This window comes from Homalodisca vitripennis, chromosome X (genome assembly GCF_021130785.1).
Source record: "Homalodisca vitripennis isolate AUS2020 chromosome X, UT_GWSS_2.1, whole genome shotgun sequence".
Classification (NCBI taxonomy): Eukaryota; Metazoa; Arthropoda; class Insecta; order Hemiptera; family Cicadellidae; genus Homalodisca; species Homalodisca vitripennis.
In genome coordinates this window covers 38,249,289-38,275,000 of record NC_060215.1, presented here as the reverse complement: position 1 = coordinate 38,275,000, position 25,712 = coordinate 38,249,289, and the positions used below count along the sequence as shown (strand labels likewise).

The 25,712-nt window shown below is 31.2% G+C and overlaps 1 protein-coding gene across 1 annotated transcript in view; it reads left to right on the top strand.

Moving 5' to 3' along the window:
- Positions 1 to 25,712, top strand: part of LOC124368926 (short neuropeptide F) — a 152,867-nt gene that overhangs the window by 112,077 nt on the left and 15,078 nt on the right. The window contains exon 3 of the mRNA XM_046826473.1: positions 22,148 to 22,255. Coding sequence (XP_046682429.1) covers positions 22,150 to 22,255 — 106 coding nt within the window. The 5' untranslated portion in view covers positions 22,148 to 22,149. The remainder of the gene's footprint in view (positions 1 to 22,147; positions 22,256 to 25,712) is intronic.

Below are 25,712 nucleotides of genomic sequence, written 5' to 3'. Positions count from 1 at the left end.
ACTGAGCGTTGTTACGCGGATAAGTCAAGAATGTCAACAACCACATTGTGTGATTACTCATTCATACTATCCCTAAAACGTGGAATCAATACAAAACTATATAACTATATAACTAAAGTTAACTTATACGGCCAAGTCTGTCAGTCATCGTTGAGTGGGTGAATTTGTTTGGAACGTGTTCAGTTCACAGTTCACAACATCTTTTTTCAGCAAATATTCTGTTTACAAAAACATTCTTCCAATGCACCATCCAAGGCCCGTGAGGGAGCTTTCTCAATTAGTTTAATTATTCATTGGTTTTCTTACTGGCAGTCTTTTAAAGACGACAATAAATTATTTCTGTGAACATAACTAACATAATAGAATATTTTATAAATAAATAATTAAATTAAGTAACAGCTACATAGTATAATTTGAAATATGTACACCATCATAGTGCATTTGATACATGCATCAAACAATCGATTACATAGCAATAAAAAACTCACATGGCAGAACAATTACTCAGTAGTAAGCAATGATATTAATAGTACAATAATACATGCTCTAATTGAGTATGTCACTTAAGTGTTGCTGAGGAAATGGAAACAAGTATTTACAAGTGGTGTTAAGTATAAGCAAAATAAAATCCATTACATATATTGGGCAACAACTATAGACTTTGTAATAAATTATATATATATATATATATATATATATATATTGTTTATTCATAAATAATTGCTGTTGTATATATTTTAATTTTGTTATCTTGGAGATTTGTATAGTTGTTATTTGTTTAGATATACATATTTATATCAATTTATTATTATATAGATCTATATAGATGTTAATAATAATATATAACATCTATATAGATCTATATAATAATCAATTGATATATGTATATATGTATAATATGTATATCTAAATATATATATATACATATATATATATATATATATATATATATATATATATATATATATATATATAACAGCAATTTATGAATAAACAAACAAAACAACAGCCACATAAATGAATTTCAGACATGTACATCATCTACAACATATCACATATATTTCATCTATGTCTTATTTCAAACGTTATAAATTACCATAGGAAACAATAAATCTATTACAAATCTTTGGGCCTAAGTAGCAAAATTGACACAGAGATGAATTTTATCCGCAACACGAAACTTATAACTATCTAAATATTTATGATTTGCTTTAACAAGCAAAGCTTATGCAGCTGGTAGAAATGTAAAAGTTTTTGTTCCTAAAATATATAACCTAGTCTATCAATTCTTCGAATACCATATATCACGCGTAGCGCATTCCTTTGTGACATTATTAAGGCTTAAGGGGACATGGTAGGGCCTATCTAAACAATGTTAAATTGACCAAACATTTGCACACATTTCTCAATAACCATAACAGATATCCCAATGAAAGTTTTTTCACAATAATAATTATACTATTGTACAATGTTTAACAGGAGGAATTTAAAAAATATTTTAAAAAAATTTATTTTTTTGAATTTTTTTTATAAAATACAACAAAAACTTTGTTTTTAGCTTAATTTTTTTTTTTTTTTTTTTTTTTTTTTTTTATAGAATGAATATTGATAAAATCTCTCGTTAAACCATACAACTAAGTTAGTTTTATACGTGATAAAAATTTCAGAGCTTTAAACCCCTCCAATGCTGAGAAATGTGTGCAAATGTATTTAAAAAATGTAAGTTTCGGAAATCGCAAAAACGCCAAACGTGTTTTAATGGTAAATACATGAATTTAACTTAAACTTAGTTTTAATGCATCCCATAACCATAGCTGGGGTCATCAGGATCCTCTTCCACGTCTTCAATTTTCATTTTTTTATGTCTTCTCATTTGCCTAGCCTTCTTTGTGATCTCTAACACTTGTTTTTGCGCAAAGTATACTCGGTCCTTATCCAACCTTTTCATAGCTTCAATTGTGTTTAGGCCTATTTTCATGTTAAATTTTTTCATAGTTTCACATTTGGCAATGTAACCATCATTAAAACATGAAATTGCATCATAAATTCCAAAATGCAATGTTTTATTAGCTACAAAGACAGTTTTGGGAATGCGGTTCCAAATAACATTGTTCACGCTCTCATTTGGATTTTGGGCTTTCCCATGAACACATTTTTAGTAGATCTGCTTTGGCTAGGTCATTAAAAATAGGTTTAATATCCTTCATAACTACTGCAGGTAGTCCCCTTTTTATGGGAAAAATGTCGTTGGATCGCAACTGCCTTTTGGTACTTGCACCACGATTGCTGGCGAAAACGGTGCGTGCAATGTCCACAAATATCGTATATAAACATGACTTACACACACACACACACACACACACACACACACACACACATACACACACACACACACACACACACACACACACACACACACACACACACACACACACACACACACATATATATATATATTGTATTATATATCAAAATATTCAGAATACTTCAGAGAACAAGAAAAAAAACATTAAAATGATTTTCGAAAAAAAAACTTTTTTTTGCTTACCCTGTCCCCTTAAGGATTGTTGGAAATGTCCCTCCATAATGTATTATACCGAACCTCAATATAATTTCGAACCCGAAAAATATAACTGCTTCATATGCTTACTTTTAGATTTTTTTAAGATGAAAAGGGTTAATTACTTTTTCTCAGCTTTCTCGAAAAATGATTAACTTGGTGATCCCCTTTCAAACAATGATCGACGAATAAAGCTTAGATATTCCAAGTTGTCTACTACTTCAGTATTCGAACAATTACAAAGATATTTACATTGATGTGTACGGCATTTCAGATTAAAACTATCCCTTAGACTATTTCTGTCGATCAATTCATCAAAAAACATCAAACATTTAGACTTTGAATCATTAATTAGAAGTTTATTCACAATAAACCATTCATATACTCTAGTCAAATCCTTCCGTATTCGTAATTTTAAGCTTTACTTATTATAGGCTGATCAGACCTAAGCCGTTTCATCCGGGTAAGCAAATATAGAAGAGTGTAAGGGCAAATTTATAATTCGTTAATATAGATTACAAATATAATCGGGCAAAGCACACCACCTTGCACTGTTCCATGCAGCAGCTGTAGCATACATCTGTATGTATTATTCATTTTTACTGATTGCTTTCGCTCAGTGTAAAAAGATATAAACCGTTTCAAAGCAATTCAACCTATACCATATCTTTTAAATTAATTTATCAGCACATTAAAATATAAGGTATCAAAAGCTTTCTGGAAGTCAAGTTAAACTGCAAGTGTGTATTTCATAGGTCTTTTGCATAGGTTACCTACGTAATATGCTTTTTAAGAGCCAGGTCCGTTCCTCTACTCTCCAGAAACCCGTAGCCGAGAAAACAATGCCCTGAGAAAAAGACTTTTTATATATATCATAAAATAGTGGATAAAATACATCAATATTTTCTTTAATAGTATATATACAGTATATATATATATATATATATATATATATATATATATATATATATATATATACTTGATCCATCCTTACCACTGCTTGGTATATTTTTCATATTAATTTTTGTATTAAATACTTCTTGGTCCGTTAAAACTAACCTGAGTGAAAAAGATTCATATTGAGACTGAGCTTCTAAGAATAGATCATATATCCAAATTGATTTTAGCTTAACTTAGAAAGTAAATTTAAAAAATAATTATTGAATGTGTTTGCTATAAAATATTCATTGCCTTCCAACACTACAACATTTCCCTCAACCATCAGCTTGCTTAATGAATGTTTTCTGTTTTTTTTTTTACTATTTTTCTCACAATATTTTTGTCCTAATATGTTTTTAGAATTTCCATTTGCCCTAACAATCATACCTGAATTAATTCCTTTTTTCCTGTCTTACCCTTTTAGATACTAGAAAAGTTTTTATACTGCTGTTATAAAATTAAATTAATTCTATCTTTAGATAAACATTTGAAAATATTGTTTTTGTGGTTAACCATTGATATTAGATTATTTAAATTGGAGTCAAGCCGTTTTCTATTCTTGCCGTTAAATATTTTTAGAAAATAGGAAGCTTCACGACACTCATTATATATGCTATACAAATTTACTTAACATTTATACAGATTGCGTTCACTATAATCCCAATCAGCCAATCTCAGTTCCCTACGTAAAATTTGAACATCAAAAGTTTTGAGAAAATAACTTTTATTATAATAAAAAACTCTAACTGTGATAGTTCTAGCTCTAATCCAAAATGGCCTGTTATGTATAACTTCAGAACCCAACAAGTAAAATCTATATTCTTGGAATTCCTCACACAAACCTGATCAAGGCAAGACACAGAGGTGCTAAATATTCTAGTTGGGGCGTTAACATTGTCTAAAAACCCATACGATGATAATAAGTTTAAATATTCCCCACCACAGCCATTATTAGTAATGGTGCAGACGTTTAGATCTCCAATAATAATTGTAGGATTATAATTAAATTTTAAGATATTTTAAAAATCTGGTTTAAATTGCTTAAATGAAAATTTAAAGCTGCGATATATTTCATAAAGAGAAATGTCTAAAAGCGTATTGTTGTAATTGACTTTGAATGTGATATTGATAATCTCGGCCGTAGGAAACAGGATAAGACGGTGGCTACAATAAAGATTTCGTTTTACATAGATAAGAACTCCTCCGGCATTGTTATCAAGTCGATCACGTAGAAACAGGTTAAACCCTGGTATAGAGAATATACGAGTAGACTGCTCACCGTCCTTGTTCCACACTTCAGTTAAGACGATTATATTATATTTCTATGACAAGCTATTTAAATAAATTAAAAGTCCATAAAAATGTTTACTAAGGCTACGGATATTTAAGTGAAAAATTCTAAAAGGAATTACATTCAATGTTATTCATATAATGGCTCAGGAAGAGGTTACAAGCAATAACTAGACAATACTGTGTTTTAGCTAGTAGACACTCAGAGTTTAACAAAGTCTTCCAAGGTTGAGATGCGGATTTTCCTGTCGTTTTCCGTTTTCCTAGCAAATATCCTGCCTTCCGCTACCCAGACTAATTTGTAGTTTATTTCTTTGAGTTTCTTTAGCGAAGAACAGGAAGTTTTTTTTTTAAAGGTTTAAGATGCTCGTTTATATAAACTTTGTGCTTGGAACACCCTGCAGATACATAGACGACTCAATCACACTCTTCTCTTCACACATACCCTCAGGAAACGATCACGATTTTGTCGATTAGAAAACTGAAAAACTATGGTCTAGGTCTTTGCTTAGTTGCTCTTTGGAATTTTTGTGTTTGTCGATGTTGTTTTATTTTCTTTTTTGGTTTTTGTATTTATATTTATTATTGTTCTCTTACTATGCAAAACACTTGAAGTAGCTTAGGTTATACTGTAGTTTGTTTTTGGTAGTCTAGTTTATTAATGTTACTTTTGGTATAGAGTTTAAAGTTACCCTTTAATTATATTTGAATTTCCATTTGAAGAGTTTTATTAATACTCTCAACATTAGTTTTCATTTATTTAAAGTAAATCAATATTTATATAAGGTATTATAAGTAGAGTTCATTATATAAATGTTGTTATTTACTCACAATTGTCATTGCAAATGTTAATGTATATACTTGTGATATTACCAATTTTGCTATTTCTAATTTCAAGACAAAAAGACCACGTTAGGATAAAAATACCTAAAGACACGAGAAAGTGGGCACAGAAAAAGTAAAGATCAGATTGCAGATCTCGAAACAGTGTATCGATATAGCAACGATAGCAAATCCCCGGAGAAATTCTGTTTCTATCATAATCCTTCCATCATCAACAGTAAAGTTTGTTATTAGTTTAAATAATTCATTTCTGCAAGTTGCTTAAAATTGGGTACACCGAGAATTAGATTGCAAGGGTAAAATAAATAAGTTGGCATATGAGTCAATAGTACTAAACTGAATATGACGTAATACCACTTACTATGTTAGGATCATTACTTCAAGCATGGGAATTACGTGTAAGAGGTTCAAGTGACTCCACTACACCTCTTTAGAGGGTGTTGTAATTCTAGATAACAGTAATAATCCCAGTTTTGGTAATATTGAGAGTCCTTACCTTGTCGATATACTTGGAATTGCTCTCCAGTATAATTTAGCAAGTAATTACGAGTAACTTCAGCAATAATGAATGAAATAATTTTTAACTTGAACTGTACAATACAGGTGCCACTAAAACATTTCAAAGTCGTCTTAAAACGGCAATAAAAGTTCAGGAAGTCACCTAATATCACTGTGACACGCTATTATACGTAATACAAATCGTAAATGTTTGTTTATTTGATTGCGTAACTTAGTATAAATGTGATTGATTTGTAAAGAGTGATGTTAAGTTAATCTTTGTTGTTTATTCTTAAGACTTAACTTCAATATATCTTATACAACTACCTTCAGAAGAAGTTAATATTTGTTTTGCATATATTTTGGAAACCTGAGATCGCTTTAGCTGATTTGTTAGTATGAAAATAACTCATAACATTAAAAGAGTTGTGATTAGGAATATACGAGTAGTTAGGAATTAATTTTTGAGATAATGTCTTTTAGTTCATGTTCACCAACCTACACTAAACCTACCAAAAGATTGATCAATACATGAGTAAAAACAGGATTCAGGGCCATTTCCTGATAATTTCGTCCTTCTTCCATTTTATCTCATTGTTGTTTATTCCATTTATTCAAATTTTTAGATTTTACTGCATCTTTCCAGAGAGACGGTAACTCAAGATTTCAGGGGCCAAATCTGTGACAGTGTCAGTTACTAGATGCTGAACAAGTGGGGAATGAATTGGAGTATTAATAAAAAAAACACTTGTTCTCTCCTACCAATGCGTGTCTTCGCACACCTTTTGTTAATTGCTGCTGTTAATCTTTATATATTTTTCAAAGTACATGCATAAACAGGTGTTGTGATTGTACATTGACTGTTGTTTTGATTTATTTATTATTGTTACTCTAATTACTTATCATTTTAAGTTGTTAGCATCATTGTTATGTTTTTCTTGCTAAGCAAGTATTTTATATTTACCATATTGCCCTGATATTATATAAGTATGCATCATATTTTTTGTAAATTTGTGAAGACCGTATGAATAAATAAATAAGACTTTTACTACCTAATATGATTTTCAGATGTAATTATGATCTAAAACAATTGTTTTGACAAATACTACTGCCCTTATTCTGAAAGAAAACATTTAAATCACAGCTCTAACAGTTTTAATTTTTATGTGAAGAAAATTCCTTGAAGATAGAAAAATATCATCGATGATTTGGTGATTAGCACATGGAAATCACGACCAGGTAGATGCCAGGTAGTGACAATAATTGATATGTAAATCCAAATTCAAAGTTGACGTGTGTTCGTGTTGAGCAATAATATAAGATACGTTTTTCCTTATGACTGTTCAAGTTAAAATCAAAGCTCTTTCGTCCTTGCAATGGGGAAACCATTTAAATTAACAAAAAGAATGATTACTTATTGGTAACGCTCAGCCAGACTATCCATAATATGAATGTTATTGGTCCTCTAACGATTTTTTAACGAATTTTGGAATAATGCTTGAATTAACTGCTATGTACTGTTGTTGGAGAACATTCAAATTTGTATGGTCTGAGTGTGGTTTAAAAATATGAATTATTTAGAATTTGAACAACGTTGTGTGTCTTTTAGACTTATAAAACTAAAGGTCCTTGGAATGCTCAGGAGATGTCTCTATGCTGCTACTCTGTAGCAGAACAAAATATTCTTTGTCATAATGAAACCAATTGTTACATTTATTACTCTTCAGGGAAAGAGGTTAATTAGTTTAAAATAAGACCCTGCTCTTGTTGTCAGTGGGAAAAAACCAAAAACTGTTTGTGGGTTTTATTTTAGCGTTCCTAAGATCAGCGGGGTCATCAAGAAAGAGGATTTTGCACTTTAATGCAATAACAATTATGTGTGAAAAGCTCAACGTCGCTCTCAGTGATCAGCACTCTACGGTTAAAACGGTAACCTGTTCTTCTAAATTATTAAACGTTCTTCAGAGACGATTTTGGACCCGGAGAGACCCTGGATTACGTATAACAGGAAAGGATTATTATTTCCTAACAATCTGCTATTATACATTAGAGAATATAACGACACAATTGATACCATTAATACCATAAATTTTTTGTTTAATATGTATTATTGATGATGTACGATGTAAAAGGATAACAGGATATCGGACGTTTATTATCCATTATTATACATATTACAAAATAAAACACTATTTTTGTAACATCGATGCAAATGTCCAAAATCCTGCTATCCCATCACTATTTTGCAAAAAAAGAAGAGAAAGTTCTATATAAAAATTTCATAATGAAGTTGTAAGAGGATGGGAAGAGGTGACAGATAGAACGTAGGTTGGACAGATAGATGCTCGGTATCTGCCAGGATGGTGCCTAAGCGTTTACTCCTGCTAATTACTATAAGTACGATAGGTGTTATCGCTTTAACCAAAAATTAGGTTCAGACTTGGCATATACAGAGTTTTGCTATTTTCATGTACAAACGGCATAAAACAATCGCTTGGAATTTAAGTTATATTATCTTCAAAAACTAAACGAAGAAGTGTGTGTGTGTACATAGTAATAAATCTGAGTGCCCATATTATGGTTTATAATGCTCACTAATATTGAATAATATTTTACTTTGAAATAATTTAAAATTTATTCTAATCGTAGTTTGCAATAACGATTCGATCTCTTCCGATGTAATTTTAATTATTAGGTTGTTAATAAATATATACAATACATTAAAAAAAAAAAATGTTATTACTATTTCTCACTAATATTGCTCTTTAATCAGTTTATTTTTAAGTTTTAGTTGCTAAATAAAAAAGCTTAATATAATTTTAGTTTTATTTAATAATTTGTGTCATAAATAGGGGTTAAGTGTAATTAATCGTTAATTTCCTGGCCGTTACGATTCACTGTCACACACCAACCATATCTAGTCTATGTGAGGAATTTAAAGTTCCATTTTGTTTATGATTATCGTCATGTAACGATTATAATTTGTTCATGGAATAAATTTTGTTTATTTGCTATGGAATAAATATCATGTAAAGCAACATTCGTAGAAGCCTTTATAGTTCATTACTCAGTGATGGTAAACTTGGATTTTACCATGTCGTCACATGACCATCACCAAATATTGAACAAGCTTTAGGAACTTACTTTCTTTTTCCTGGTTAGTTTTGTTATAAAAAGTTTTAGTTATGTTCGTTGCAAGGACCTGAAAAGAATGTCAATATCTCTTTTCACCAATCATTGCGAAATTTCAGTCTGTATCTTCCTTGTTTGTATTACTATTAGATCTAGTTCTAAGTGACTTATATATAAAAGTTACTTCGGAGTTGGACAAATTACGGAATTCAATTGTACCTCTGGAAGGATATACTCGTGTAACTATTTTAAGACAGTCAGTTGGTGGAAGTGGCCCCACACAATCAAAGTGTAAACTATCACGTCTAGCTCACATCTTACCTAGTCATCCATTAACGTCTTACCAGAAACACCGCCGGGTGACGATCACTCATACTCAACACTCTCTTCAGTAGCCTATACTACTGTGTGCGTCTGGATACAGAACACAATTTAATTTATGTAACTGAGCATCATCTTCAAACTTTAAGGAAAAAATCCGTTCCTGACGGAAATATAGTTTCAGAAATATATATCAGAAGTACCTACCACTTCTAAAATAAACTAAACTGGTATATAAAAAATCGGTTTGTCCCTTATAATATATAATAATATTAATATAATGATATGGTAATTGTTAATGCTATGGATGTCCATAAGGATCGAGTTGATGGCGGATGATTTTTAGAGTGGAAGAGGCTCCCTTGGTATTAAAAATTGTTGGAAAAATAAACAAAGGAAAAATCCTCCCCACTCCATACTTTGATTAAAAGAGGCTAGAAAATAGAGCTAACCTACCTTTTTCCAAGATGTTATGGCAATGCCCACTCATTATGGTCGATGTTCCATGGCATCTCAGCAAAATGTGATTTCACCCCCTCTATGCCCATCTTATTACACAGAATCAGCGAATAGGACATAAAAATAAGAGGTATGATCAGCTTTTTATCTTAAGTGAAAAAATATGAAGTGGTGAAATACAGATGTAAAACTTATAAAAATCATTAAAAAGCTAAAATTGTTGCATCCGAAATCACACCTCAACAATAAACTTATTATAAGTAACGCATGTTTTTAATTAAAATATAACGTAAAGAATAATTTAATTCTGACTGGTAAATTAGTAAAACTAAAACTAAGAATAGGTCTTGTGAACTTATTTTCATCTTGTGACGTCAAACTGTGCAGTGGACAACTCAACGACGTCAGAGGATGATGAGCTGTTTCATCATCTATCTCTCTTTACCTGTCGACTGGTGGAATTGATTAGAGGTCTGAAGTGGATGAATTACGACTACAGTAATGATCTAAAGGATATCAATGTTCATTTTATGGGCGAGACTTAGCCCTTCGAAGATCAGTTTGCTTTGCTTCGCAGTACTTCATCACTGGTTTTTGTGAGTTTATTAATTTTCCATCTCTTTTGCAGGAGGGGGATAAGAGAGTTTCAAAACTCTTGCCACAACTGAAAAATATCGAGAAACAATAAATAAATATAATCTCATCAAGATTACGAGTAGCTGGTTACATTACGGAGTGCAATGCATCAACGGATACTCTCAAATCCATCAACCCTCTTCCTTCTCCCGGATACTGAAATAATTGAAAAATTAAAATTTTACCAAATAATCACGTCAAATTTAATACAGTACCTTCCATAAAAAAAGAATGTTTCTATTCTTAGCTAGTGATATGGTAGAACGTCTTTGTGGTTAAGTAAATCTTTTGCGAACAATAGTTTCCGATAGAGTTATCCTTTTGTTTGAGTTTGATTTCCTATCTATTGGTGGATAGTTATTAGGACTCATTGATGTGGTCAGAAATAATTCATCTATCTCATAAATGTAACTAGAGTCGATATAAGAACATTTAAAATCTCAGGTAAGATTAGTTACTAATTAGTTTAGTATATTTATGTTAAATTAAAAAGCCATGGATGACCGAGTAAAAATGTCTCCAAATTGAACATTTCTCTGAGGTTTTTTCCCTGAACGCTACTGTACAGCTAGGTGAAAGATAAGAAGACAAGTTAAAAGATATCAAGAAAGTTTAGAATATTTAGGAGTCAAGGTTACAAAAGTTTCGAGTTAAGAATAAAACAATACTGAGCGCATATAAGAGTGCAGCTGGTCTCAAATAGTAAAATTAAAGTTTATACAGCGCTATGTATGCCACATATGTCGTGGGATTCTTAAACTAAACTGTTTCCTATAAAAGTTTACAGAAGTGTTCCGTTGTTAGTAAATACAGAACTCCAGTGAGATTTAACCCTCGAGCTGGCATTCCAACCTTCCACAGTGTTACAATATCTCAGTCCACCGTTCATGTTTTGTCTGAAGCTTACTTTTACCTTAACTAATGCTTAAATGTAACCCATTATACGTAACTTTTGTTACGAAGGATAAATATTTAGTACACATTATTTCACTTTTATTAAAAATATAATATGTGTTAAAACTATGTAAAAAGGTCATCCTCGAAGTTGATGGGAACGTTCAGGCATTTATTGAGTTCTACTACAAATCAGTTTGTCTTATCTTTATTTCCCCACTTAGCCATTGTGTTAACAATGGGTATTATTATAATGTTCACTAGATTAGTGGTTTGTACGGCATAAACTGAAATCAGGCGAGCAGGTTTCCTCTGCTCATTGTGGTGTACGGCTGTTGGAGAGCTCGGCGGTTCACTGCAACTGATATCTATTCTAGCATTTCCTGGAGATCCCGGATATTCTGCTATTGGATCCTCACCAGTATTGGATTTAATCGGCTTGGCAGTTTATCCTTAATCGGCTTTGCGTCGTAGTAAGACGAGTAACAAAACTGATTTATTATTAGGCAGTGTCAGAACGCCTGTGGAAGTAACAAAGACTAAGTATAGATATGGTCATGTTTACGAAATGTGCATGTTGAGTTAAAACATTGTTAAGACTAATCATTATTTTTTAATGAAAAAACTGGGTACAAACTCAAGTACGAAGTCTACGATTTAGATACTATTTTTGTTTGGGTGTATGATCTAGCCAGGGACAGATTGTTATTTTTCTTCAAGCAAGGCTCTGATGGTAATTTGTTGTGGTGTGAAAATTCCATACTAGATTCGACCGAGATTCGAACCCGAGTCCTGAGGAGAACTAGTTTCAGTACCAGGAGGCAAAAATTGGTTAAAAATATATATTTACTGATAAAACTCCAAAGCAACCTGAACAAAAATTTACTTTTATTTTTTTAATACTTATTAAATCATGAAACATGCTAAAAGATAGTTTTACAGCAGTACATTACTAAAAAGTTAGATGCTGAATAGATTGCATTTATGTAAAGCGATTTTGATGTTGGAAGCAATGGTAATTGGTAAAAAGTCTGCGAGTAAAAAGTAAGCAAATGTGACTGATTTGTATTCAATTTACATGAAAACACAATTTCGAATGTGAATTAAATAATGAAATATTTTAAGAGGTATTCAAGCTCAATTTCTGATAAAAAGTTTCAATATATTTCCAAAAGAAATAAATAAACTTTCATTTGAAAACTTCCCATTGTACTATTGTGAAATTTGAAACGGTTTGATGAAAAATTCTAATACAAATTGGAATTTAAAGTTTTTAATTAAGTTAATGAACTATTATGTCTTAAATTAAATTATCTCTCCTAAATTACTCCTGTCAATAAAAGCCATATACTTTAAAATACAAATTTTTACGGTTTTAATATTTATTTTTGTTTATTACCATCAATTTAATTTATAGCTTATAAATGATGTTGCAGCTTTTCGCAACCACCCAGCTATACAACGACTCTATCTGTTGATGGGTACCGATTTATCTGCTCTTTTGTTGAAGGCACAACAATAGAACAAAATTCTCTTTATTGCACAAGTACATTCCCATTACGAAATAAGTTGGTTTGATAATGGAATAAACCTTTCAAAATTTGTACAAATAAACAGTTTGTTACTAAATGCGAAGCGTATTATGTGCTTTTACATGTATGCGGATAAAACCAATGTATTTTTCATACAGTAATTCACATAAGATTGAGTTATTTAATCTATAAATACAAAAAAGTTCAATATTCAAAACTTTTCCTAGTTCGGGTGTACAAAGCACACAGTGGTTTAAAAAATTATAATTATTGAATAGGGAAAACAAAAGTTCGAGGCACAAATTAAAAAAACATTTTTGCCCTCGAAAAAATCTTAAATACACTGACAATGAACTGTGCACAGTTATGACAAAGGAATCAGTAAGTCGATGTTAGTTTACTACAACAATTTTAAAGACTACCCAATTTTAAAATATATAACGATTTATGGGATCCTTGAGTCAGAGAAAGGACAATCCTAGTTCACTTCGACTTTGTGCTTTCTCAGGGTTTGCCCTCGGACACTTCTCTCATTTCCATTGTTGGGAGTTGTCTTTAATATCTTCACGAGAAACTTTTTAAAAGTGAGAGTATTTTAACATTTGTTTTACTCTATTAAAAATTGTATATTAGAACAATTCAAATGTAATTCCATCTTCCGTTGTAATTGATTTAATATTTGTTAATTAAATATTAAATTTTGTATGACCTTCATCAATAAAACTAAATTTTTTGTCATACCATTAGGTTATAATATCAATATGCAGAGTGTTTCAGGTCACCGGATTTCCCAACTAAATTGACCTGAAAGAATTCGTTAAAAATAATTTAAACTCTATAAAAATACAGTTGTTCCAAAAACAGAGAGACTCATGTTCGACTCTTAAAACTTTCAAATGAAAACACACGTCGTGTTGTACATTATTTTAAAGGACTTTGTATCCTAAAGTTTTAGGCGAAAAATATTTTATTGTCTATATTCTTTTTTAAATGGAAGTTTAAAGTGTACAAAAAACAGTGATTTGATTAAAAGAAATATATATATTTTTTTGTTACTTCATGGCACAAGCTTTCAAATGATACCATGCTTAGCTGTATTATAAAAGTGTTATTAATGTAAAATTAACTTTTGAAAAAATAATACATACAATCCAAACATTTTAAATGATAAGGGGGCTTCCACCTCTCAAATTAAAGAACAAAACATTTCACGTTTAAAGTTGTTTTAGATCTGTAACCATTACAAAGCTGCGACTTTGCTCTGTATCGACTCTTCTCCTTGATCCTCGTATTGGCCAGTGACTCAGGAGGACGGGTAGAATAAGGCTTACAAAGGATCGGCCTCTCTTAAAATATACAAGAAAATAAAGAATTGTATACTAAGTACCAGATCCAATAAGTTAGTATTTTGGGAAACTTCATTAGTGTGAGTGATACAAGAACCATATGTTTAAATTCTTCTATACGATCTATTATGAGTTTCATTGCAATTTTACTGGCAATACAAATATAATGTTTCTAATAAGCTTAAACAGACAAATTGGTCTGGAAGATGAAAACAAAAATATCCTTCAGTAATAAGGAAGGAGCTATTTGAAATTGTAACTGAGGACAAGACACACAAAACAGTAGTAACGACCACAAACCATGTGGGTTTTTGCCCCACAAGTACAAGGGGAGGAGGAGTAGCAACTTTAACCACAGGCCGTTTTGAACCAGGAACTTTCCTTCACCCACAAACATTAAAGTGGTCTGGGATGCCTTTATCAGTTATAATTACAAAACTCATATTCTCTGTAATTATTTATTGAACTGCAATATAGTACGTTTATTCATTATAGTACACTAAGGAGGCGTTGTTTTATAACTTGCTGGATACTATACAGTTTTGTTAGCACAGTAATCTAGTATTGAGTCTAATAGAATTCTTGCTATTCGTTCACGATCTCTCTGTAGATAAATTATGATATATTTGACGAGGAAAATACAAGTGTAAATGTTCGTAAAATCTCCCAAAATATCCAGTAGTACTAAGTAAAATATCTCATTGTCAGTAGGGATTGTTGCATTATGCTGTTTATAAGAAAATATTTGTCTGAAAAAGCTCTTCGATCGTTGATAGATGTTCACGGTTTACTATCCTTGGCTCTATTAGAACATTTCACTGCCACGGAGCAGAGCTCTCAGGGATTACGTGGCTGAAAATTTTACTGTTGAACTTAGAGGGGTTTTGAATCTTTTTATAAAAGTCTTTTCCTTTTTTTCGTTGTTATTAATAGTATCTATTCGTTAAACATAAGGGAGGCAATCCTCAAATCTCACTTTATAGGGAGGGGCCTATGTTTGTGAGAATTTGTAGAAGAGGTAACGTGTCTACTTCCACCCCGTATCTAAACAAAAAGAGTTACAAATTTTCTGCATTACATAAGGCCTCTCCAGGGTTTATATTTTGGAATTAGAACCAAAATTTCAAGATTCTGAAAGGCGTTTATTTCCAGACCTTCAAAGCCTTTTTAAGTATTAAACATTCATATAAGATTTTTTGTTTGGACTTAAGAACCAACCTTCTCCAGTCACTTGACTGGGGGTCATTGGAAGTGAATGGAGTTCAACACAGGGTTCTGGCTTCTCGCCAAAATGAAACACAGTATCTTTCATCTTTCCATTTAAATACACTTTATTATTTATTTACTTGTGAGAAATTTCTATATAAATATGAGACGAATAAAATTATCTTATAAATAACCAACAGGCCAGTACAAGTCATGTTCAGAAAATACTAAATTATTATGTTACGATAATAAATATTAGAAACTTATGTTAGGGCAATCCTCTCTGATGTAAAATAGTAACTTTATATTTGCAGAATGGAATTATTTAAATTATGATTATTATTCTTTAATTCTTTAATATCTATACTTCATTTACAAAAGTAATCAGAGATGTCTACAGAACAGAAATATGATTGAAAGGCATAGTTCTACTTTTCATAATATAATAAACGTATGTATCTGCTGCTATATGTAAATTTCACGTTTTATGTTTATAAGAAGATAATTATGCTGTAAATAGATATAAAAACTTCAAATAAACGTGAACTCTACTTGGCTACCTCAAAATTGGTTGCTCTTTTTAGCTTCATTTTGCTATCAGAAAATACAAAATGAATATTTTGGCAAAATATTTAGTGACCATAAATATTTTCAACTTTGTAATGGTGATGTTGAAATATTTGGATAAAAACGTGTGTTATTAATTTTTCCTCAAATTTTAAAAGTCTTTGCTTAAATTCAAAATACTGTGAGATAAATCCGGAATATTCTAACAAATGGTTTTACTGATTTTGATACATTATATATTTTTTCTTATTGCATAATAAATACAAAGTATGTATAAAATGTACTCACATGATGTGATTTGATTAGAATATTAGAAAAAACACTCTAAATCCTTAATGAAAATTTGTTTAAAAGAAACATATCGGCTTGATATAGTTTAGGTAAATTTTAATGTATTCATTAAAATACTGTTTTGAATATATTAATACAAATGTATTTCAGGAATCACACATTGAAAAGTGAACTATGTAACGCCTGTAAAATTCTTTAAAACCATAAGTTAAAAGTTTCTAAAAAAGAATCTCAAATGCTCATTAACTGGATTAAAAAAATCTCCTGTATTAGTATAGACTAATAAAATATAAAATATACTATAGGACTTAGAAAATAAACAAAAATTAAAAATATTCGTTAAAATTGGCTGATACTTTGAAAGGCTATTGCTACAATAGTTCAAGGATAAACATTATTGGTTATGATGATGACTATGTTAATATTTAATCATTACATTTTATAGATTCCTAATCCAACAAATATGTTCAGAGAACCATCATTTAAGGAAAAGTCACAAAACATAAAATTTAATTCCAGCTTTGAAAAACAGTATGTTGTTCCTCAGCACTGTAAAGGAAGGTGGGCTTGGAGGATCTTAGCAACTATACATGTTGCAGTAATCAATTACAAACGAGATTGACTGGAGCTAAACAGCCAAACACTCTTGATGAATAGATTGGTGTAATATTCCTACTACTAGTAAGTATGACGGATCATGTCTACTTATGGATAAGAAACGTTGATCTTGAAGGTTGATCTTGAAAGGTTATCTTAGAACGAATAATTACGTGTTTCACTCTTGAAATTGTTAAAGAACACACCAAGGTTTGAAAAACACATTTTTGACGCAGTTTTTAGTTATACTCAAAAATTATTAAAAAACTTATTTCGCTTGATAAGACCGTTTAATTAAGCCTGATAAAATTATTAATTTTCTATGAGTCTTGAACTAGATTGACCGGTTAATGTGAAGATAATTTATAGCAGATCAGGGTTTCATATTTTTTGAACAAATTTTGAACAGACTCCATCGAAGTTTTCTATATAAGCTCTCTTTCATGAGGAGTGTGTTTAAGTACCCCATAGATTTATACAATTGTCTATTTTAAAATAGGTGTTTAGTGGATAATGTTATTGCTCAAATTGTGACGTTGAAATTGAGGAAATGTGACAAGCGGTCACGGCATAGTTGAGGAAATCCTCAACAATGACAAGAATGAAGGGTGTCTTGGTATCTAGCTAAGTAGCCTGTAGTGGTCCTTCAGGATTACATTTTATGCCCGGAAGACGAAGAAATGGTCATAAGCAGTGCTTCCTGAGGCTTAGTGAGAGATTTGTCAGTATTGCTGGTCGTGAGTGAGGCAATTCCTTACAAACCTACAACTTTATGTGTTGATGTGTAAATCATGTAAAATCATTCCCTTTACTGCAGCTGAAGTTCTATAAGTATGCCGTGGAAAAACCACGCGCATTCAATTTAATTATCAGTAGCTATAACAAATCACATTTATAGTACTAATTAACTAGGCTATAATGTAAAAATATATAATATTCGTTGCGTTACAAATGTTTTTGAAGAGACGTGAGGATTATGTACTAAAACTTCTCTACGTAATTTTAAAGATTATTTTACAATTATGATCTAATTTTAAAGAAATCTAAATACAAAACAACTATATATTAATAAAACTTTTATTTTTGATTAGATACCACGCAACTTGATTTATTACATGGATGTACTCCACATCAGAATCAGCTGGTAATTTTGGTTTTGATATAATGTCCTTTAAGATAGGAAATCTTTTGGAATATAACAATACGTGGAATACTTTTCAGAAATGAGTATGTCTGTGGGGAATTTCGAAGAATTGTGTAGGCAACTTTAAAAATATTATTAGTTTTGTAGAGATCAGGATAATATTGTTTTATTAATTTAGGCACACCATAATCTTTCTTTTTGACATACTTATTATTAAGTTTACTTTCATTGAGATATAGCTTATTATTCAATAGCTTCTCAGGATATCCTCGTTTTAAAAATGCATCATATATGTCACTATAGCAATTTTTAAGATCTTCACTATAGCTGCATAATTTTGTTGCTCGTGTAACCAGACTTTTGGGAACTGTTATAAGTACTATAATATAAAAAAGTTATATACAAGTTTGTTGTTGTACTTATGTATAGCAGATAATAATATGGTGGCTCTACTTCACTTTTGGAGCGAACAGAAAGTCAATGTCAAACCTATATACAAAAGTAAAAATTAACGTAAAATACGTGAAATAATGGTGAATTTCAGATTTTTTACGTTTTTATACCAATTTTACATTTATTTTTTTTGTTCCCTTTGAACGTAAGATAGGACCGCCATGTTATCATCTACTTATATGTATGTGTGTATATTCATATTATCTTCATTTTATACATTGGTATTTTAATCAAACTCTTTAGACAAACAATCAAATATTTAATTCATGAGAATATCATTCATGTTATGATAATTGAGAGAGTCATTAAGCTCTCCAAATTAATAGCTCACGAATGAACACACCAAGTGAATATCAGCTGCAGTAAATTACGTGACCTAATGAACGTGCTCTGAGGGGCACATAAGTGCATGAAATCACCGTTAGAGTGCTCCGTAATTATTGTTTATTGTAACAAATTGTCGTGTGTTGGGTTGGACATGCTGTATTTAATGAACCAAGTACTTTATGGTTCATGTGTTTAATTGTGAATGTTCATTGACTATATATTTTACATTAAAGCTAATATATTTGATAATTCAAACTGATTTGTTACATATAAATTTAAACTAATAAAATACCTGTGCTGAATGATTATAAATATATACTATTTTTCGGCTCATACCGCCTATAAACATTAGGAACAGAAAAAATCTTTAAACATCCTGGCCATGTAGAGACATCTGCAGTAAAAAGATGTTGAACCGAAACTACCGGTAATATAAATTAGCTTATACATATTAGTTGAGGGGGCGGAGGCGCATAATTATTGGCTTAAACTGTATTAATTAAGGAGCAATATGATCAATCAACAATCAATGTGGTTTCTTTATCACAACGTGACGCTAGGTGTTAAACAATTAGATGCTATCTTTATCGTTGAAGCTGTATTCCTTGGATATGAGAATTTTTAAAGCACTTTTGTTTAGTAATATTCTATGGTATGTTTAGTTTTATAAATAACTTACCATACCATAGAAAAATAAAATTTTATGTTCATTCATTGTACAAATGTTACCGAGATTTCTGTAGAACTTTTGTGGAAATATTGGCATTGTATCCTTTTCTGATCTCAAACGGTTCTTTAATCATATGTCCACTAGAGCAGAGTTTTAAGATTTTGTCACTTAGTATATTTTACCTTACCCATTTTATCAGTAGTCCGATGGATATAAGTAAAATATATCAGTTTTGAAATGTATTCATTTTGGTTTTTATTTAATCATGACACATTCTCACACCTAACATTCATAATGTTTTTTTTTAATTGCACTGCTCTGTGCCATGTTGTAACCCATTCCCCTGAAATGTCCCCTTGAATTCCAATTAATTACTTGATCCGTAGATAGGGTAGGATAGAGGGAGTACTAGTAAATGTATTCAACACTCTGTGCGGGGGGTGTGAGATCGAGCATTTGCACATTATTGATGTGTATTGGTTTCCTATACAGTGAATATCCCATACTTCTGTCCATCACATCCAAAGAAATGGTGAATGCCTATTGTTTCCAACTTTTATAGCAAACTTCATATTTTGATCTGTGGTATTTATACTTTGTAGAGGCTATTTATACTAAGCTGGCTTTACCATGTGGCCAAACTGTCTATTAATATTTCCGTAGCGAAAGCATAATAATTTTGGCTTCCACTCCAATTCAATGTGCCAAAGTTTGTCCCTATGGGTGACAACGGTAACTTTATTGCCAACCTGTCAGTTCACTCATAGGCGCTTCAACTAGCTAAAAATGTTATTGAAAGCATATTTTGACTAATTCAGCTATTGATAGATAATTTATCACCTTACTTATTTGAATTGTTTCATGAACTTAACTAATTTTGTTAGGCAACACCAAATCTTGCAAAGTGCTATATATAAAACCACAACACGGTAATCGATATTGATGGTGTTTCATATATTATGTGGAAGTATAATTTATCTTGTTTTTCGCAAATAGCCCAAGTCTATAAAAACCATCTAAAAACTAGTTTAAAAGTAAAATCTACAACATTTTTCCAGTTACAGGTTTATTTAGTATGGGATGGAACCATCGAGATGATAAATTAAGAGAAGTGTCTTTTGGTAATGGCAGATAACTCAAATATAAACGCCCTCAATATTAAGAAAATATATTTAGTTCAAGAAGAATTTGAGTAGCTGGCAATACAATCTGTTGTTAGTTGTTATTTGGAGTGGAAATATCGTAATACATTTATTTAAAAACATTCTCTATCAATATGCGTAATGAACATCTTAATTTAATTTGAAGATGAACAATATTAAATATTTTCAAATCAAAAATTTTAAAATAATAAAAATTCAAACAATAAAAAAACGATTCTTTATTTAAAATATTGTTTTATATAACTATAGTATTATGGATGATACCATCATAACGATATATAATAAGGTGAAAATAGTACAGTGCATTGGAGAATTTACTAATTTAAACACTCATTTCTTTAGTCTTTAGATATACACCTGAGTGAACAGTAAATTCAACGATTATCGTTCAGGAGAAATAAAAATTATATTTTTAATTATAATAACATAAATTACCTTTAAAACACTAGTGGCCTTTTGCAAATTATCAAACAGTATTAGTAACAGAATTTAAACTAATTGGAATCATTTTAAACAATTTGAATCGTATCCCTATAAACCAATCCCTATATATATATATATATCCTTTTCCACTCACGTTAATATAATAAGACTGTCGAAAATTCCACAGACAAATTGATAAACAACAATGATTGAAAACAAAAATTAAACCCTGACGATTTTTCTGTCGTAAGTAACCATAAAGAAATGATACGAAAAAACATATTTGGATGACATTTGTACATACATACCCTGTATATATAGTTTATAATATCTCTATATTGAATATGAATTAAAAATGAGTTTCGTATAATGCAAGGTAAAAAGTATATGTTAGAAGAGGCAGTTCTCTCACATCATGTCACACGCTGTTTTGGGAGTCAGATGGTAAGATATAATTGCTTAAGTGTGAAGTTTCTGTTTATGACATATACGTTGTTTACCTGGCTTAACTTTGAATTTATTTTTTGAATTTTTTGTGGTAAGTCTTATCCAACAAATGTAATAGTATAGTTTGTTTTATTCCTTCATCTGTTAATAGTGAAGTTTTTTTAATTAGTACGATTATTTAAATTCCAATCTCTATAATACGACCAAGCTGATATTAGACTTTTTGTCAAATTGGTGTTTCAAAATAAGCAAATACAAAGTTTTCACTAGTTTCATTATGGACCAATTTTTATCTGTCAGCAACTAATTAGCTAATAACTTTGGATTTGTTATGTACAGATTGGATGCCATCAGATAACACCCTTCTCCCTCCTGATAGTATCTTACACTCTTTCTATTTCTGTTACAGACATGAAGCCTAGCGCAGCAGTGTTGGCTGAGTGTAGCGCAGTGCTCTGCATGCTACTGCTGCTCTCTGATGTAGCATCTACTGCACCCGCTCCATATGACTATGATAGTAAGTATAATGTTTTTATTTCCTCCCTTGTACATAGTGCAGGATAATGTACTTTTATTCCGCAGAATTTCGGTTTTAACGATTTTCTTTCAAATATGTAACACTGCCATCCCTTCATTAAAACCCCTTTTTACCAAATTTTAATGGGTTTGTATACACAGGAAATTTTTTGGTATGATACAACAAATTATGTTATGTGAAATGTAAGGCCCTAAGTGTACAGGTTATTAAAGATTAGGCTACGTTTTTTAATAATTAATGCTTACACCATGGTACTGAATAATTGGTACAAATTTCTTTATTCCACTCTGGGTTTCAATCATTAACTTAAAACTTTGCTAGAAACATGTATACCATATTTCTGTTTCCCATAACAATTTATTGTGGGGGTTATCATGTTATAATGTAAAATGAATGAAGCGTGATAACAATGCGCTAGCAACAAAGACTGTATTAAAAGTTGATCATCCACCACTCAGTAAATATCAAGGAACTATGGTAGACTATTATAAAGAAAATGTATTACGGAAAATCGGCATTCTGTGAGTTATGTGTAGTTTGAGACGATCAACAAGTAATAAAGCTCTACTAGTAAGAACCAAGGATATATTATTTGCTTCATTCACCACCAATTTCCAACGTGTGCAGCCAACTGGGAACAGGTTGAGTTGAGTTTTGCATGCTCAGTAGTATATGAATACTTGCAGGTGGAGTTGAATTAAAGTTTTACGTACTCAGTAGTAGCTGAATACTTGCAGGTGGATTGCAATTAGAGGGAGTTGAGTTAAAGTTTTGCGTGCTCAGTAGTAGTTGAATACTTGCAGGTGGAGTTGAGTTTAAGTTTTACGTACTCAGTAGTAGCTGAATACTTGCAGGGGGATTGGAGTTAGAGGTTTGCATGCTCAGTAGTATATGAATACTTGCAGGTGGAGTTGATTTAAAGTTTTGCGTGCTCAGTTAGGACCTTGACTTATTCAAGTAACCATTTTAGATACTAATCAGGAAAATAGAGCGATGGATACTAAGTCTCAGGCGTTGAGTACTATAGAATACAAAGCCTACACGTAGGTAAAACCACAAGTAGACCTGGCGTACGAATTGGTTTATATGAATAATAGATAAATCTGTAAATGATAACATACATAGTTTCCGGAGTAAGTGAGGATTTCAAACTTTCTATTGGATTTACGGAAACTTCAAAATTTGAAAATCGAAGATCCTAAAGGAAATATAAGGCAAAGAATTTACAAAACTCACGTGTTACAAAAAACAATATTTTCATCTAAGGTCAGCGTTTTAAACGTCAAGAGTGAAAACACTTATAGTACAGAGAGAGTCAGCCCTCTCCCCCTCCCACCCTCTAAAAATATACCCTCGACCGTCTTCCCACTCCAACAACCCTACAGCGACCTGTCACCTGGGCAATAACAGATGTTCGATGTGAAGTGTTTTTCAATATCAGCTGATCATGACATCATTTCGACCTTTGAATAATAATCCAATATCATTCCAGCCAACTGTGAGAGGAGAGAAATAGTTCAAGTTCCCGTCCAATTATACTCATAAATATATAACAGTTAGTTTATGGTTAAATTATCAGGTATTTCATTTTCAAAATAAAAAAAATAAATTGAAAAATTGTAATTGTTACTTGAATAATTAATAAAATAGGAAGATCTATCTATTACATGAATTTAATGTTACTCAAAATTTGTTCTTTCAGTTCGTCTTTGCGTGAAACCTAGGTTTCCGGAACAGTAATAATGCATAAAGTCTTATTTCAAGTATCTATCCATGCGTAACAAGATAGACAAGTGAGAAGAATATTTTGTGAATGCACCAGGTTTGGTTAATACGCCTGTCTGGCGTGGGTCCGTTAAAATGATTATTGTACGCTTACAGTAATTGTGTCATTTACCTTATATTAATGCTGAACACAGGAACAGAGTCGACTAACCCCGTTATATTTCTGCAATGTAGATTATACACAGTGAATAGTTTTAAAATATTTATTCTATCTTATCACATCTATACATGAAACGTGTTTGAATACGAAACAGGAAGAAGATGAATGGTTAATGATGAAGTACTTACTGCAAAAGGGTTGGGAAAGGGGTAGGAGTGCGAGGATTGCATCATTACTGTCAGAAAGTCTTTTTTAAGTGCATTTCTCAGTTTCTACAAACCCGTGCCATTCAGACCGTCTAACTATGACTAAAACAATTGTATGGAGTTCATACTGAAAAATAAAATTTAAATGCATGCCCTTAACCACCATTTTCAGCAAATAAAACAGTATTTATTACACTCTATGCAGTAAAAAACATATTACATTATATAAAACACAAGTTGTAAACTCCCTTAGCTGGTTACTATTAGACCTCACTGTTAATATTGATAAACTCCGTGAAGACCCCATGATTAAGTCAACAAAATGAATGAAATAAATTAAATATGTGGTATCCATACTCACAAGAAACATTTACTAATAACGCTTACCGTAAATTAATCCATATAACTGCTAGGAATTAACATGGTATGTTATTCTAAAATTTAGGAAACTTCAATAAGAAACGCCTCTTTTAAAATTGTTTTACATTAAATCACTGTGTTTTACTGTTGGCCTGCACCATGGTGTTACTATACACGGATGAGTTGTGACTTGCATGTGTAGCCGTGTGTTTAACCTTTCCATAACTTTATGGCGCACAGTGGCATGCATGGCAGTAATGGACGCTATCCCCTTAACAATACGAACATCTCTCCACACTTAACCTTTCAACCACATCTTTTCTTTAAACTGGCTTTACCCAATAATAAGAGTTTGATTAAGAGTTTTTACGCACATTTTTCCTCAACCCTGTCTTTAGTATACTGTTTTGCGTAATTAAAGAGGTTCAAGAAGCGTTTTACACGCACCGCCCCACGCAATGTTACCAAAGGATAGAAGTGACTGAACGTAAGCATAATACGCTAATTTTATCTCGTTTCCGTCTAAAATTTCACTTAGTTTCCTAAATGCATAAATATACTTTCTAATTTTTTCAAGGACATAATCAACGTGCTCAGACCATTTTAAGCGAGAGCCAAAAACAACTCCCAGGTATTTGTAGCGTTTTACGAGCTCTATTTCTTTGCACCCACATGTCGAATTCGAGTAACCACCGCACTGATGAATTATTAGATCTGTAAAATTATATTATGTACTAGAATGCAGAGAAATAGGCATAAATTTTGTTTTAGAAATATTCAATGAAAGAATATTTTGGTCAAATCACTTTTTAACGTATTTAAGTCACTCATTGCATTTAATTTAACATCTAGCCAGAAATGAAAATCAAACTGTCGTCGGCAAACAAATAAAGCTTCCCAAATAAATTAATTCTGGAAATATTATTGATATAAATTAAAAATAAAACTGGTCCTAACGTACTGCCCTGGATTATCCCGTAATTGA